The 14,890-nt window shown below is 43.4% G+C and overlaps 1 protein-coding gene across 14 annotated transcripts in view; it reads left to right on the top strand.

Annotated features, from left to right (window-relative positions):
- UBAP2L (ubiquitin associated protein 2 like) overlaps positions 1–14,890 on the top strand; it is a 55,646-nt gene that overhangs the window by 10,039 nt on the left and 30,717 nt on the right. For 10 of the 14 annotated variants that reach the window (XM_010364705.2, XM_030936735.1, XM_030936733.1 and 7 more), the window contains exons 5-9: positions 7,034–7,235; positions 7,642–7,737; positions 9,489–9,534; positions 9,953–10,065; positions 14,772–14,824. In XM_010364705.2, coding sequence (XP_010363007.1) covers positions 7,034–7,235; positions 7,642–7,737; positions 9,489–9,534; positions 9,953–10,065; positions 14,772–14,824 — 510 coding nt within the window. The remainder of the gene's footprint in view (positions 1–7,033; positions 7,236–7,641; positions 7,738–9,488; positions 9,535–9,952; positions 10,066–14,771; positions 14,825–14,890) is intronic. The other 4 variants (XM_010364706.2, XM_030936736.1, XM_010364702.2 and 1 more) reach the window with 1 other exon arrangement.

The raw sequence follows: 14,890 nt of genomic DNA, 5'->3' as shown, positions 1-14,890 counted from the left end.
TTATCTTACCTCCCAGCATCTTCTGTATAGTGCTGTAAGGCTGATGTTACACAGTATCAAAAAAGAAAATAAGCTGGAGAATATAGGTTTATGCTACGAATAGACCAGCTACTAGTGAAACCAATGGGAAGCAAAGTCAGCTACCAGGGATGTTGGATGTATTTGGGTGGGTGAGATCGTTTCAGAAAACTGAAGGTGCCTTTGAGAAGATAATAGTAATTCTTTTTCCTTATAGACCCATCTGGTGCCAGCAGCAGATGTGCATACAGAGGAGGGAGAAAGGTTACAGTTTCCTGAAACTTGCCAGGTTTTGAGACAGTAGCATAAATTCTAAAAGTTGTTTTGAGTCTAGCTTCCAGAGTGTTCCTGGTGTATATTTAGCTATAGGGTTGTTCTAACTTACTGTGAGCATAAAATGACCCACCAACTGTAATGTGTAATAGGCTTGGGTTGGAAGAGTAGGCAGCCACAAACTTCCAAGTCCTGGGTAGGTAGTCTTTTTAAAACAAATGAATTAAGAGTTGGGTTCTTGGCCCTGTCACCCAGGCTGGAGTGCAGTAGCATGATCAGTGCAGCCATGGACACCTGGGCTCAAGCAATCCTCCCACCTCAGCCTCCTTAGTAGCTGGGACAACAGGTGTGTGCCACCACACCGGTTTTTTTTTTTTTTTTTTTTTTTGAGACGGAGTCTTGCTCTGCCACCCAGGCTGGAGTGCAGTGGCCGGATCTCAGCTCACTGCAAGCTCCGCCTCCCGGGTTTACGCCATTCTCCTGCCTCAGCCTCCCAAGTAGCTGGGACTACAGGCGCCCGCCTCGTCGCCCGGCTAGTTTTTTGTATTTTTAAGTAGAGACAGGGTTTCACCGTATTAGCCAGGATGGTCTCGATCTCCTGACCTCGTGATCCGCCCGTCTCGGCCTCCCAAAGTGCTGGGATTACAGGCTTGAGCCACCGCGCCCGGCCTTTTTTTTTTTTTTTAAAGATGGAGTCTCGCTCTGTTGCCCAGGCTGGAGTGCAGTGGTGCGATCTCGGCTCACTGCAGCCTCCACCTCCTGGGTTCAAGCGATTCTCCTGTGTCAGCCTCCCAAGTAGTTGGGACTACAGGCGCCTGCCACCACGCCAGGCTAATTTTTGTATTTTCAGTAGAGATGGGATAAACATCATATTGGCCAGGCTGGTCTCAAACTCCTGAACTTATGATCTGCCCGCCTTGGCCTCCCAAAGTGCTGGGGTTACAGGTGTGAGCCACTGCGCTCGGCCTATTTTTTATTTTTATTTTTTGAGATGGAGTTTTGCTCTTGTTGCCCAGGCTGGAGTGCAATGGCCTGTTTTCGGCTCATTGCAACCTCTGCCTCCCGGGTTCAAGCAATTCTCCTGCCTCAGCCTCCCACACCTGGCTAATTTTTGTATTTTTAGTAGAAATAGGGTTTCGCCATGTTGGTCAGGCTGGTCTTGAACCTCTGACCTCAGGTGCTCCACCCACCTCGGCCTCCCAAAGTGCTGGGATTACAGGCATGAGCCACCGCACCTGGCCCCAGCTGTTTAAATAAAAAACCACACATTTTGAGAGGTGAAGTGAAGGTCTTGCTGTATTTTGCAGCCTGGTCTCAAGCACCTGACTTCAAGCAATCTTTCCACCTCTGTGAAATTATTACTTTAGTAAACTACTTACTATGGGCAATGGATTATTTGTAATACGTAGATATTCTTTTATTATATACATATATATTTTTTGAAATGGAGTCTCGTTCTGTTGCCAGGCTGGAGTGCAGTGGCATGATCTCGGCTCACTGCAACCTCTGCGTCCCAGGTTCAAGTAATTCTCCTGCCTCAGCCTCTGGAGTAGCTGGGACTACATGTGCGCACCACCCCGCCAAGCTAATTTTTGTATTTTTGGTAGAGACAGGGTTTCACCATGTTGGCTGGTCTTGATCTCTTGACCTCATGATCCACCTGCTTCAGCCTCTCAAAGTGCTGGGATTACAGGCGTGAGCCACCACAGCTGGCCTACAATTTTTTTTTTTTTTTAAATTTAAAACTTACCCGCTGGGTGTGGTGTCTCACACCTGTAATCCCAGCACTTTGGGAGGCTGAGGCATGTGGATCACTTGAAGTCAGGAGTTCCAAGACCAGCCCAGTCAACATGGTGAAACCATGTCTCTACTAAAAGTAGAAAAATTAGCCAGGCATGGTGGCATGCGCCTGTAATCCTAGCTACTTGGGAGACTGAGGCATAAGAATCGCTTGAACCTGGGAGGTGGAGGTTGCAGTGAGCCAAAATCAAGAGCCACCGCACTGCAGCCTGGGTGACACAGTGAGACTGTGTCTCAAATATATTAAAAAAATAATAAAAATAAAATTTACCATTTTAGCCTTTTTTCTTTTCTTTTTTTCTTTTTTCTTCTTTTTTTTAATCCAAGGCAGTGTTTTGTAATCCCAAAATGCTGGGATTACAGGTGTGAGCCACGCACCTCGCCCTGTTATAATTTTAAATTTAGTTTTTTTGAACTTAAAAAACTTTGTGGACTGGATTTGATTATGCCTGTAATCCTAGCACTTTGGGAGGCTGAGGAGGGAAGTTCGCTTAAGGCCAGGAGTTACAGACCAGCCTGGCAGTATGGTGAGATCCTGTCTCTTAAAAAAAAAAAAAAATTCAAAAATTAGCTGGCTGTGGTGGCATGCGCCTGTGGTCCTAGCTACTTAGGAGGATGGGGCAAGAGAATCACTTGAGAGCCCAGGAGCTGGAGGCTGCAGTGTGCCATGATCACACCACCACACTCCAGCCTGGCTATAGAGTGAGACCTTGTCTCTTAAAAATACTTTTATTATGGTAAGATATATTACATTAGACTTATTTTAAAATGTGTAATTCAGAGACGTTAAGTACATTCGTAATGAGTGTGGTCATTACTACTATTAATTTCCAGAACTTGTTCATCATCCCAAATAGTAATTCTGTATCCATTAAATAATAAATCTTCATTCCTCCCTGTTCCCAGCTTCTAAGTAACCTCTTCTATGTTCTGTTCTGTTCTTCTTTTTTAGTATATGTGCTGCCGAAGTGAGCACTTATTTTCTTTAAGCAAATCTCAGAACTGTGTGAGACCGTTCTGTTTTCTTTTTTCCTTTTTTCTTTTTTTTGAGATAGGGTCTTCTGTCGCCCAGGCTGGAGTGCAGTGGTGTGATCATGACTCACTTCAGCTTCTGCCTCCTGGGCTCAAGCAATTTTCCCACCTCAGCCTCCCGAGTAGCTGGGACCAAAGGCGTGTGCCACCGCACCTGGCTAATAACTTTGGTATGTTTAGTAGAGACAGGGTTTTGCCATGTTGCCTAGGATGGTCTTAGACTCCTGGCCTCAAGTGATCCACCCTCCTTGGCCTCGGAAAGTGCTGGGATTATAGGTATGAGCCACCATCCCTGACCCTGTTTTCTATTTCTATTTGCCTGTTTTAGATATCTCATGTAAGTGAAATCATGTAATATTTGACCTTTTGTTTCTAACTTACTTCACTTAGCGTAATGTTTCAAGGTTCATCCATATTGTGATATGGGTCCGAATTTCATTCCTTTTTAAGGAATAAATTCCATTGTACATATATGTAGCATTTTGTTTACTCATCAGTGGGCACTTGGAATTATCTGGAAGTTGTAGACTTAATACTTGATTCCCTTAAGTTCTTCAACATGCTTCCCCTTAAAGGAGGATACTCTTTTTACCTGACCATAATACTATTATCAATCCTGATAAGGTTAATAATTTTATATTATCTAATACTCAGCCCATATTCTGAAAGTGATTAGATACTAGGTAGCTGTTACTGAGCACTAGGGCCATGATTGAATTTGATGGTAAGATAATAAAGATCTGAGGCTGGGTGCGGTGGCTCATGCCTGTAATCCTAGCACTTTGGGAGGCCATGGCAGGTGGATCACGAGGTCAAGAGATGGAGACCATCCTGGCCAGCATAGTGAAACCCCATCTCTACTAAAAATGCAAAAATTAGCTGGATGTGGTGGTGCCCTGTAGCCCCAACTGCTTGCGAGGCTGAGGCAGGAGAATCACTTCAACCCGGGAAGTGGAGGTTGTAGTGAGCCAAGATTGCACCACTGCACTCCAGCCTGGTGACAGAGCGAGACTAAGTCTCAAAAAAATAAAAGAAAAATCTGATAGTGTTGGTGTTTGTCCTGGAAGTTTCGTTTGTATAGGCTTTTTGCAAAAGTATGTGTAAATCAAGGTATGCATTTTTTAAAAAACTTTTAGTTTACAATGCTCATTTTCCTGAAGAAGAGTGTTTTGCAAGGGTGTTTAGCTTATTTTCCTTACCACAGACTTTCCCTCTTGCAATTAGGAATGTATCATAGATACACATTTTTCACTGGGGAAAGTTAAATTGACTGATAACAATTTAGGAAATACAGGGAGAACACTGCAAGTAAAACCTGGATGGAAGGCTTCCTATAATCAGTATCTCTTGGGGTCAGGGCTGTGACTGTTGTTTGGTCTTATTTTATTTTTATTTTTATATACTTTTTTTTTTTTTTTTTTTTTTTTTTTTTTTTTTTTTTTTTTTTTTTTTTTTGTTGAGACGGAGTCTCGCTCTGTCGCCCAGGCTGGAGTGCAGTGGCCGGATCTCAGCTCACTGCAAGCTCCGCCTCCCGGGTTTACGCCATTCTCCTGCCTCAGCCTCCCGAGTAGCTGGGACTACAGGCGCCCGCCACCTCGCCCGGCTAGTTTTTTGTATTTTTAGTAGAGACGGGGTTTCACCGTGTTAGCCAGGATGGTCTCGATCTCCTGACCTCGTGATCCGCCCGTCTCGGCCTCCCAAAGTGCTGGGATTACAGGCTTGAGCCACCGCGCCCGGCCTTATTTTTATATACTTTTTGAGACAGGGTCTTACTCTGTCACCTAGACTGAATACAGTCGCATAACCGTGACTCACTGCAACCTCAGCCTCCCGGGCTCAAGTGATCATTCTGCTTAAGCCTTCAAGTAGTTGGGGTGACAGGAGTGTACCACCATACTTGGCTAATTTTTAAATTTTTAGTAGAGACCAGAGTCTCATTTCGTTGCCTAGGTTGGTCTCGAACTCCTGGCCTGAAGCGATCTTCCTGCCTTCACCTCCCGACCTCCCAAAGTGCTGAGGTTATAGGTGTGAGCCACCACACCTAGTCTTATCTTTTTTCTTTTTTCTTTTTTTTTTAGACGGAGTCTCGCTCTGTCACCCAGGCTGGAGTGCAATGGCAGGATCTCAGCTTACTGCAACGTCCGCCTCCTGGGTTCAAGCAATTCTCCTGCCTCAGCCTCCCTAGTAGCTGGGATTACAGGCACCTGCCACCACGCCCAGCTAATTTTTTGTATTTTTAGTAGAGATAGGGTTTCACTATGTTGGCCAGGCTGTTCTTGAACTCTTGACCTCAGGCAGTCCACCCACCTCAGCCTCCCAAAATGCTGGGATTACAGGTGTGAGCCACCGCGCCTTTTTCTTTTTTTCTTTTTTTTTTATCTTTGAGAGGGAGTCTTGCTCTGTCGCCCAGGCTAGAGTGCAGTGATGTAGTGTGATCTCGCCTCACTGCACCCTCTGCCTCCCGGGTTCAAGCAGTTCTCCGCTTCAGCCTCCTGAGTAGCTGGGATTACAGGTGTGCACCACCACACCTGGCTAATTTTTGTATTTTTAGTAGAGACAGGGTTTCACCATGTTGGCCAGGCTGGTCTGGAACTCCTGACCTTGTGATCTGCCTGCCTTGGTCTCCCACTCCCAAAGTGCTAGGATTACAGGTGTGAGCTACCGTGCCTGGCCACCCTGATCTTTTATTTATTTATTTATTTTGAGAAGGAGTCTCGCTCTGTTGCCCAGGCTGGAGTGCAGTCGGGCATCTCAGCTCACTGCAAGCTCCGCCTCCCGGGTTCACCCCATTCTCCTGCCTCAGCCTCCCGAGTAGCTGGGACTACAGGCGCCTGCCACCACGCCCGGCTAAATTTTTTTTTGTGTTTTTAGTAGAGACGGGGTTTCACCATGTTAGCCAGGATGATCTCGATCTCCTGACCTTGTGATCCGCCCACTTCGGCCTCCCAAAGTGCTGGGATTACAGGCGTGAGCCACCACACCCGGCCATCAGCCTGATCTTTTAAATGAAATTGCTGTGTGTGTGTGTTTGTGTGTGTGTCTGTAGGTAGGTAGCTATAGTTGTTTTCCTCCTAAATTTATGGATGAGATTAGAGAATGTGCCCAAGAGTAGAATGCTGCTCATTCATTCTGAATTCATAGGTAACTTTTTGAAACATTGTTTTTTTTTTTGCTTTATTTGGTATGAATGATGCTATAAAAAGTTGTAGGTCACTGACTCTGAAGGAAATTAGTGTTTTGTTTTGTTTTGTTTTTTGTTTTTAGCCCAGGAAATAACACTTGAAAGATAAGGACCAATAACTTGGTCCTTTGACTAATATGCTTAAGTGACTGAATTAGATAGAGGTCTTTGTAATCCTCTTGGAAGTGATCCCGGCAATCTATTTCCTATAAGGACCTTCCCTACAAAAAAGACTGGGCTTGGTGGCTTATGTCTGTAATCCCAGCACTTTGAGAGGCCGAGGTGGTGGATCACCTGCGGTCAGGAGTTCGAGAGACCAGCCTGGCGAACATGGTGAAACACTGTCTCTACTAAAAATACAAAAATTAGCCAGGTATGGTGTTGTGTGCCTGTAATCCTAGCTACTCGAGAGACTGAGGCATGAGAATCGCTTGAACCTGGGAGGCAGAGGTTGCAGTGAGCCAAGATCACGCCACTGCACTCCAGCCTGGGCAACAGAGCAAGACTCTGTCTCAAATAAATAAATATAAAATAAAAAATAAAGGACTTTGCTTTTGGTAGCGATGTGTATAAAATACTTAAACAGAAGTAAAAACAAACTAATGGAAGTGTCTTAGACATGGATGCTGAGTGGAGAATGGTTAAGTCAATCAGTTGTCCCAGCTTTCGTCTCTGGTGTCCTGATAGCACTCCATATTGATTAGATATGAATGCTCTACCCTTCTATAGCATTCCTGGGAGATGGTCGGGAAGAAGAAGGGAGTCTCAGGCCAGAAGGATGGTGGCCAGACGGAATCCAACGAGGAAGGCAAAGAAAATCGAGACCGGGACAGAGACTATAGTCGGCGACGTGGCGGGCCACCAAGACGGGGGAGAGGTGCCAGCCGTGGACGAGAGTGTATGCATGGGGCTTTATCAAAACCAGCTGTGGGTCAGTAATGTCTAGACTCTAGGGATGTGCCAGGGCCCTGCTAGGCAGGACCCAAGAACCATTATATTATCCTTTTGCTTTTCTTGGCATTATCTCTTCTGAGACCTTGACATCTCTTGCATGTAGCCTTTTCTACCAATAGCCACCAGTTTGTCTTGTGATTACCCTGTAGTCATTTGTAAAGTTAAATTTGACTTGCAGCTCTCCGTTAAGGCACATTACCATTCCCTGAGTAACATGTTCCCATCCTTCCAGCTCATTTTCTCTTCGTTGTTTTTTTTATTCCCAATACCATATTATATACCATTTATATATTTGTATATATCTTGTTGACTGTGCTCTGGCCATCTGTGGTTTGGTTTTTTTGTTTGTTTGTTTTGTTTTTTAATTTTTATTTTTATTTCAGTTCGAGGTCAGGAAAATGGATTGGATGGCACCAAGAGTGGAGGGCCTTCTGGAAGAGGAACAGAAAGAGGCAGAAGGGGCCGTGGCCGAGGCAGAGGTGATCAGTTTGTTGGGGGATGGATATTGGGGGCAGGTTACTCTTTATTCATTAGGAGTCTGCTTTATTTTTTGTTGTTAGAGGTAGTCTCACGCTCACCCAGGGCAGAGTGCAGTGGCCCAGTCATAGCTCACTGCAGGCTCAGACTCCTGCGCTCAAATGATCCTCCTGCCTCAGCCTCCCTAGTAGCTAAGACTGCAGGTGGCTGCCAGTATGCCTAATTTTTTTTTTTTTTTTTTGAGACGGAGTCTCGCACTGTAATACAGGCTGGAGTACAGTGGCGCGATCTCAGCTCACTGCAAACTCCACCTCCCAGGTTCACACCATTCTCCTGCCTTAGCCTCCTGAGTAACTGGGACTACAGGCACCCGCCACAACGCCAAGCTAATTTTTGTATTTGTAGAAGAGACGGGGTTTCACCGTGTTAGCAAGGATGGTCTCGATCAAGATGGTCTCGATCTCCTGACCTCGTGATCCGGCCGTGTCGACCTCTTAAAGTGCTGGGATTACAGGCATGAGCCACTTTTTTTTTTTTTTTTTGAGACAGAGTCTCACTCTGTTGCCTAGGCTGGAGTGCAGTGACTCCATCTTGGCTCACTGCAGCCTCCACCTTTAGTAGAGATGAGGTTTCACCATGTTGCCCAGGCTGGTGTTGAACTCCTGACCTCAAGTGATCCACTTGCCTCAGCCTACCAAAGTGCTGGGATTACAGGTGTGAGCCAGTATGCCTGGCCCACCTGGCTCATTTTTAGCTCACTGCAACCTTTGCCTCCCGGCTTCAAGCGATTCTCCTGCTTCAGTCTCCCAAGTAGCTGGGATTACAAGCGTGCACCACTATGCCTAGCTAATTTTTGTATTTTTAGTAGAGATGCAGTTTCACCACATTGGCCAGGCTGGTCTCGAACTCCTGACCTCAAGTGATACGCCCACCTCGCTGATTTTTAAATGCTTTTGTAGAGATGGAGTCTCAATGTCTTGCCCAGGGTGGTCTCAGACTCCTGGCTTCAAGAGATCTTCCTGCTTGGCCTCTCAAAGTGCTGAGGTTATAGGTGTGAGACACAGCACTTGGCCCCAGGGTCTTCTTTGTTTAAAAGCAAATTAACATGAAGTCTAGTTAATTATTGAGGTCTCATGCGTATACTAGAGGTTGCAGAAGGGGAGAGTGAGAAAGAAGGTAGATATCATTTCCTCTAGTCTTTATTGCTAGTATTGTATTTGCTTGAGGACGTGGTAGTCTGAGCAGCAAAAGAACAATCTCTGACGTGTCCTCCTCTATTACTCTTATTAGTAGTCCTACTCTATTTCTGATGTGTAACGTGGGACAGAAAGAAAGAACATCTGATAGTATCAACCACTTTTTATTTCTGAGCTGCCTCAGCTGGCAAGGTAGTTTTTTGTATTTTTGAGGAAAGGTTTCACTGCCACCCAGGCTGGACTGCAGTGGTGTGGTCTCAGCTCATTACAATCTCTGCTTCCCGGGCTCAAGTGATCCTCCTGCCTCAGCACCCCAAGGAGCTGGGACTATAAGCGTGTGCTACCACACTCGGCAAATTTTTGTACTTTTTGTAGAGATAGTGTTTTGCTCTATTGCCTAGGCTGGTCTCGAACTTCTGGATGCAAGCAATCCACCCGCCCTCAGCCTTTCAAAGTGCTGGGATTACCACCATGAGCCGCTGTGCCTGCCTGGCAAGGAAGTTTTATATCAACTTCTAAGATACATCTCTCTTCTCTTTTTGTCATTCTTTCTTTAGGTGGCTCTGGTAGGCGAGGAGGAAGGTTTTCTGCTCAAGGAATGGGGTAAGTTCCATTGATCTAGTGTCTTAATTTTTTTTCCCTTAAAAATTGCTGTAGGCAGCCTTAACCAGAATGATCAGAATGATTTCTAGACTATATGGTCAAAAAGATGTGGGGACTTAGGACTCATTTCTTAGGGATAAACCTTTACCACCTGGATCATTACCTATATTTTGTATATCTTTATTTGAATCAATATACCTGTTCTTTTCTCAGACTGTCTTAGATATATATTCAGATTATACCATGAAATTTTGGGTGGAGTGACAAGTGAGAAAAAGTAGGTAACACACAAGATTATAGAATGGGGCCATGATAGATTTGTACTAGAAAGGATATAGTCAAGATTTTGATTCTTTGAGTTAATATTTGCCAAAGCTGCTTAGAGGTCAAAGACTTTTTTAAGTTTTATTTTTTCCAGAACCTTTAACCCAGCTGATTATGCAGAGCCAGCCAATACTGATGATAACTATGGCAATAGTAGCGGCAATACGTGGAACAACACTGGCCACTTTGAACCAGATGATGGGACGAGTGAGTGACCATTTATCATTCATTTCTTGTCTCTGGGAATCTAAGGAAGTAGTTTTTTTTGTGGTTATAGTTACATTAAAATGTGGAGGAATAGTATTTGGTTATGGAGATAGGGTGAGAAAGGGCTGGCAATTGTATTACTATGTGTACTGTTTATGTAACGTGCATATGGGCACATTACGCATGCTATTTCACTTAATGCTGCTTTATATTGTATGAAATAGACATTATTTATCATCACTTTCCAGATGACAAAACTAAGGCTGAAAGAGAGGTTATAAATTTGCTAGCATTTGAACTCAGCGTTGTTTGACCCTGAAAGTCCATGCCCTTTCAATTATACTATGTCATGCTATTAGGTCCAAGTGTATTTTCTAGTGTTTATGTTGGGTTGCCTTTTGAAAAGATAGCCAGAATTAATTAATCAAGCTACTGCTTGTAAAGATGAACAAGGTCCAGAATCAAAGTCCACACTATGCATTTGTTTTCTGTTACTGAGATAACAATATCCTTTTTTTCCCTTTATTTTTGGGACATGTCAGTATCTGAACAAAAGGATTTCGAAATCTCTCTCGTCTTTCTGGTGCCCCGTTGAACAGCCTTCTTGGTGTGATGGAGTATTCAGGATTGGAATAAGATTACTTTTTTGTTAACTGATTGTGGTGCCTGTGTCTGGGCTGGATATAAATGTTTAAGGATATGTTAAGCTCTGGTATACACCTAAGACGTGTTTGGGGGTAGATACGTGTGCCACTTTTAATAAGAGCAGTTAATTTTAGTAAGAAAACTCTGGTGTACTTTCTTGAACAGCTGCCTTATTCTGGCTGAGCTAACACATGAGAGTCTAAGGCTTTTTTTCCTCTTACAAAGGGGGATGAGTAGGGCCTGAAGTAGGCTCTTTGACTCCTTACCTGTTTAAATTTGCCTTGTCACCTTTCTCAGATATGTGATCTCTGGGCCTTTAGGAGAGCCTTTGGCACAAATAGCTTCTCACCTTTTTCCTACAATATATCATTCTTGAGACTCTGAATGTTGTCTTCTGCTTTTTGTTCGCCAAGTTGCTATCTTATAAATTCATTTTTAACACATTTCATGGGTGGAGGCTGAAGTTGAATTATAGGTATCTTTGAATTTCTGCATTGTTTAGTTGTGGAATGTCCTGTTATAGTTTAACTTACTATACTCTGGAGGCATTAGAACTGCTCTTCATTCATCTATTGATGGCTTTGTAGAGGCAGTGGTCGCAGTCTATAACAAATAAGTTACTGTTTTTGAGCTGTAGCTTATTCCTGGGTATTTGGCTTTTTATCTTTGGCAGGTAAGATGGCGGAAGTTGAAAAGTTTGGTTTTAGTTGTGAATGGAAATTCAGGCATGGGGTCCCAGTCCTTAGCCTTAGCTGTCTTCAGTAAGGATCTGGTTGGGTAAACAGGGAAAGGTAAAGTGTGTGTGTTAATTTCTACTGAATAGAAAAGGAAGCAGATGTGGAAGGCTGGAATTGGAAATCTGATTTGTGGCCGAATGTGATGCCACTATCATCTTGTTAGTGTGAAAGTGTTGATTATAGCTTCATGAATTCCCATTGTTGTTCATTTCTTTTTTTTTTTTTTTTCTTTTCTGTTTTTCTTTTTTGAGACAGTCTTGTTCTGTCACTCAGGCTGGAGTGCAGTGGTACGATCTTGGCTCATTGCAGCCTCTGCCTCCCGAGTTCAATCTGTTCTCGTGTCTCAGCCTCCTGAGTAGCTGGGACTACAGGTGCACGCCACCACGCCTGGCTAATTTTTGTATTTTTAGTAGAGATGGGGTTTCACCATGTTGGCCAGGCTGGTCTCAAACTCCTGACCTCAAGTGATCCACCTGCCTTGGCCTCCCAAAGTGCTGGTGATTGCAGGTGTGAGCCACCACACCTGGCCATTGTTAATTTCATGGTATGAATATACCTTCATGCATGGTCTCTTTTTGTGTTTTCCTGATAGCAAACTTCAATTTCCCCTTTAAATAAAAAAAAAAAATCCGAACCTACCCTTAAAATATCCACAGGTACAATGGGAATTATGTATTTGGGCAGACATTCTCATTTACAAGCAAAATTTCACTGGTGGTTTTTTCTTTTCTTTTTTGTTTCAGGACTTAATTTCATTGAGGTTGAGGGGTCAAATTATCCCCGAAAATTTGAGACTGCTCCTGGTATGATACATCCAGGTGCCTAACTGCCCCGGACATTTTTGTAGATTTTTATGAGCTGAAATATCTGTGGATAGGTCATTTTTCTTTTTTTTTTTTTTTTTTTTTTTTTTTTTTTTTTTTTTTTGAGACGGAGTCTCGCTCTGTCGCCCAGGCTGGAGTGCAGTGGCCGGATCTCAGCTCACTGCAAGCTCCGCCTCCCGGGTCCACGCCATTCTCCTGCCTCAGCCTCCTGAGTAGCTGGGACTACAGGCGCCGCCATCTCGCCCGGCTAATTTTTTGTATTTTTTAAGTGGAGACGGGGTTTCACTGTGTTAGCCAGGATGGTCTCGACCTCCTGACCTTGTGATCCGCCCGCCTCGGCCTCCCAAAGTGCTGGGATTACAGGCTTGAGCCACCGCGCCCGGCCGGATAGGTCATTTTTCTATCTTTCTACTTTTTCTCTTTCTGCCTTTTCCTCTCATTTTTCTGTGTCCACTTTTCTTTCTGTTCATTTAATGAATATTTGACAGTTACACGGATTGCTTTCTGCTAATGGAACGGAAACCCTAGTCTGTTGTTCAGAGCATTTCCATCTTTACTGTTCCTTAATGCTTCCTTAGATCTCTCCTCCTCAGCCATGACCATGTATCCTGAATAGGAACATATCAATTAGGTATCTGCATTCCTCCTTCCCATCCCAGTTGAAGTCATCAGTGTGCAGAAAAAAATTCTTGCATCAAGAGCCTAGATTAGATAACCTGTTAGATCACATCTAACTCTAGGATTGTGTATAAGTGCTAACTCATCTTGGATTCCATTGAGCCAGGATAAGATGGATGTCAATGAGAAGAAAGTGTGGTATCAATGAAGGAGGAGAAAAGAATCTGATTTGTAACTTGTCTGTACTGATACTGGACTTTGGTTTCGTGAATATTGTCATTATTAAGTGGTTTGGGATTTCCCTGGTGCAATTTAAATATTTTCCTGGGAAGTCTTTACAATGAATGTATTTTCCTTTAAGAAATAAGAGTTTTGCATTATTCAATGTTTGGAAGAATTTTAGATGGGTTTTGTATTAGAATACTTCTAATGTGGTGTTAGAATACTTCTCTTCAGTGGCGCAGTATCTGAATGTGAGACTTTTCATTTCATTCTTACAAGCTTTTTCCAGTAGGAGGGAAGGATTGAAGAGTTATTTAATATATATTATCCTAGCAAGAAAATAAGGGTGCTCTTGTCCCTTCTTTAGACAGGTTCTTGTTTTTACTGTGCCTTTGGCTGAAGGGAAGAATCCTGGTTCTCATAGAAATTCTCACCCTTATTTTTTAAGAAAGGGCATTTTTTCTTTCTGAAAGTACATGTATACATGAAGCACAAAAAAGGAATGTGGAAGGTGGCTTGATTGCTTTTGGATTTCTCCAGTAGAAACTGTATCCCAGCTTTGGTTTACCAACAAACACAAGGAGAGTGTATACTCCGATTGTCTGTGCCATGACCACAGCAGGTCAGATTTCGAGTTCTATATGAGTAAGGTTAGGACAATATCATTAATACTTGATTTTTCAGTCTTGTTCATAATCTTTTGAAGAGCACAGCTCTATATGGGGCTTTTCTTATATAGTTAAACCAATAAAATCTATAAACTTGACTTCTGCTGAGTATGCATTTTTAAACCAATTCTCATAGCAGATAGTTTTCAGTGCCCTCAGTTCGGGTTTCAAACCCACCCTTCTTCACTGCTCTTTCACTATTATGTGGTAACCATTTGTGTTTCTCTATCAGTGCCACTATCCTTCAGACTGCCTGCAGTTTTTTTGGTCTTATACTAGATAAATAGGTGTAGTTTGCATGTTACGGTTTAAATTGGTTGCTGCCATTTCACTGAATTGACCACTAAATCGACCTGAGGGCCTTAAAGATACTGCTTCGAGCATTAGGTGGTTGTCTGTCTGCCGCCCCCAACCCCAATCCCTGCTTTATAACAAAAACTGAAAGTAGCTGTGAAATCATAATCTTATTAAAACCCTGGTACTCTGAGGTATCCCTTTCTAAAGAGTCTTTCCCTATCTTTGAAGCCCAAGAATTTCTTTTTGTTTTGTTTTGTTTTGTTTTGTTTTTGTTTGTTTGTTTTAAGACAGAGTTTCACTCTTGTTGCCCAGGCTGGAGTGCAGTGGCGCGATTTTGGCTCACTGCAACCTCTACCTCCCAGGTTCAAGCCATTCTTCTGCCTCAGCCTCCTGAGTAGCTGGAATTACAGGCATGCGCCACGACGCCTGGCTAATTTTTGTATTTTTAGTAGAAATAGGGTTTCGCCATGTTGGTCAGGCTGGTCTGGAACTCCCGACCTCAAGTGATCCACCCACCTCGGCCTCCCAAAGTACTGGGATTACAGACTTGAGCCACCGTGCCTGGGCTTCTTCTGATTACTAAATTTTAGTCATACTTTTGGCAGCCAAAAAAATTAATACATTGATGTTTTCTACACATGCTTTGTACTGGCATTTAATAGTGAAGTTACTTCAGTATTTTTCTTTATTCTCAGGTGCATGGAGGACTGCAACAGAGGAGTGGGGGACTGAAGACTGGAATGAAGATGTAGGTATTCCCAGGTCATTCCTCACTAATGCCTTCTATCCCTAAGTGTTGTTTAGGGATAGAAAA

The sequence above is a fragment of the Rhinopithecus roxellana genome, chromosome 8, assembly GCF_007565055.1.
Source record: "Rhinopithecus roxellana isolate Shanxi Qingling chromosome 8, ASM756505v1, whole genome shotgun sequence".
Taxonomy (NCBI): Eukaryota; Metazoa; Chordata; class Mammalia; order Primates; family Cercopithecidae; genus Rhinopithecus; species Rhinopithecus roxellana.
Note: the sequence above shows the minus strand (reverse complement) of the source record. Positions and strands in the feature narration are given on the sequence as shown.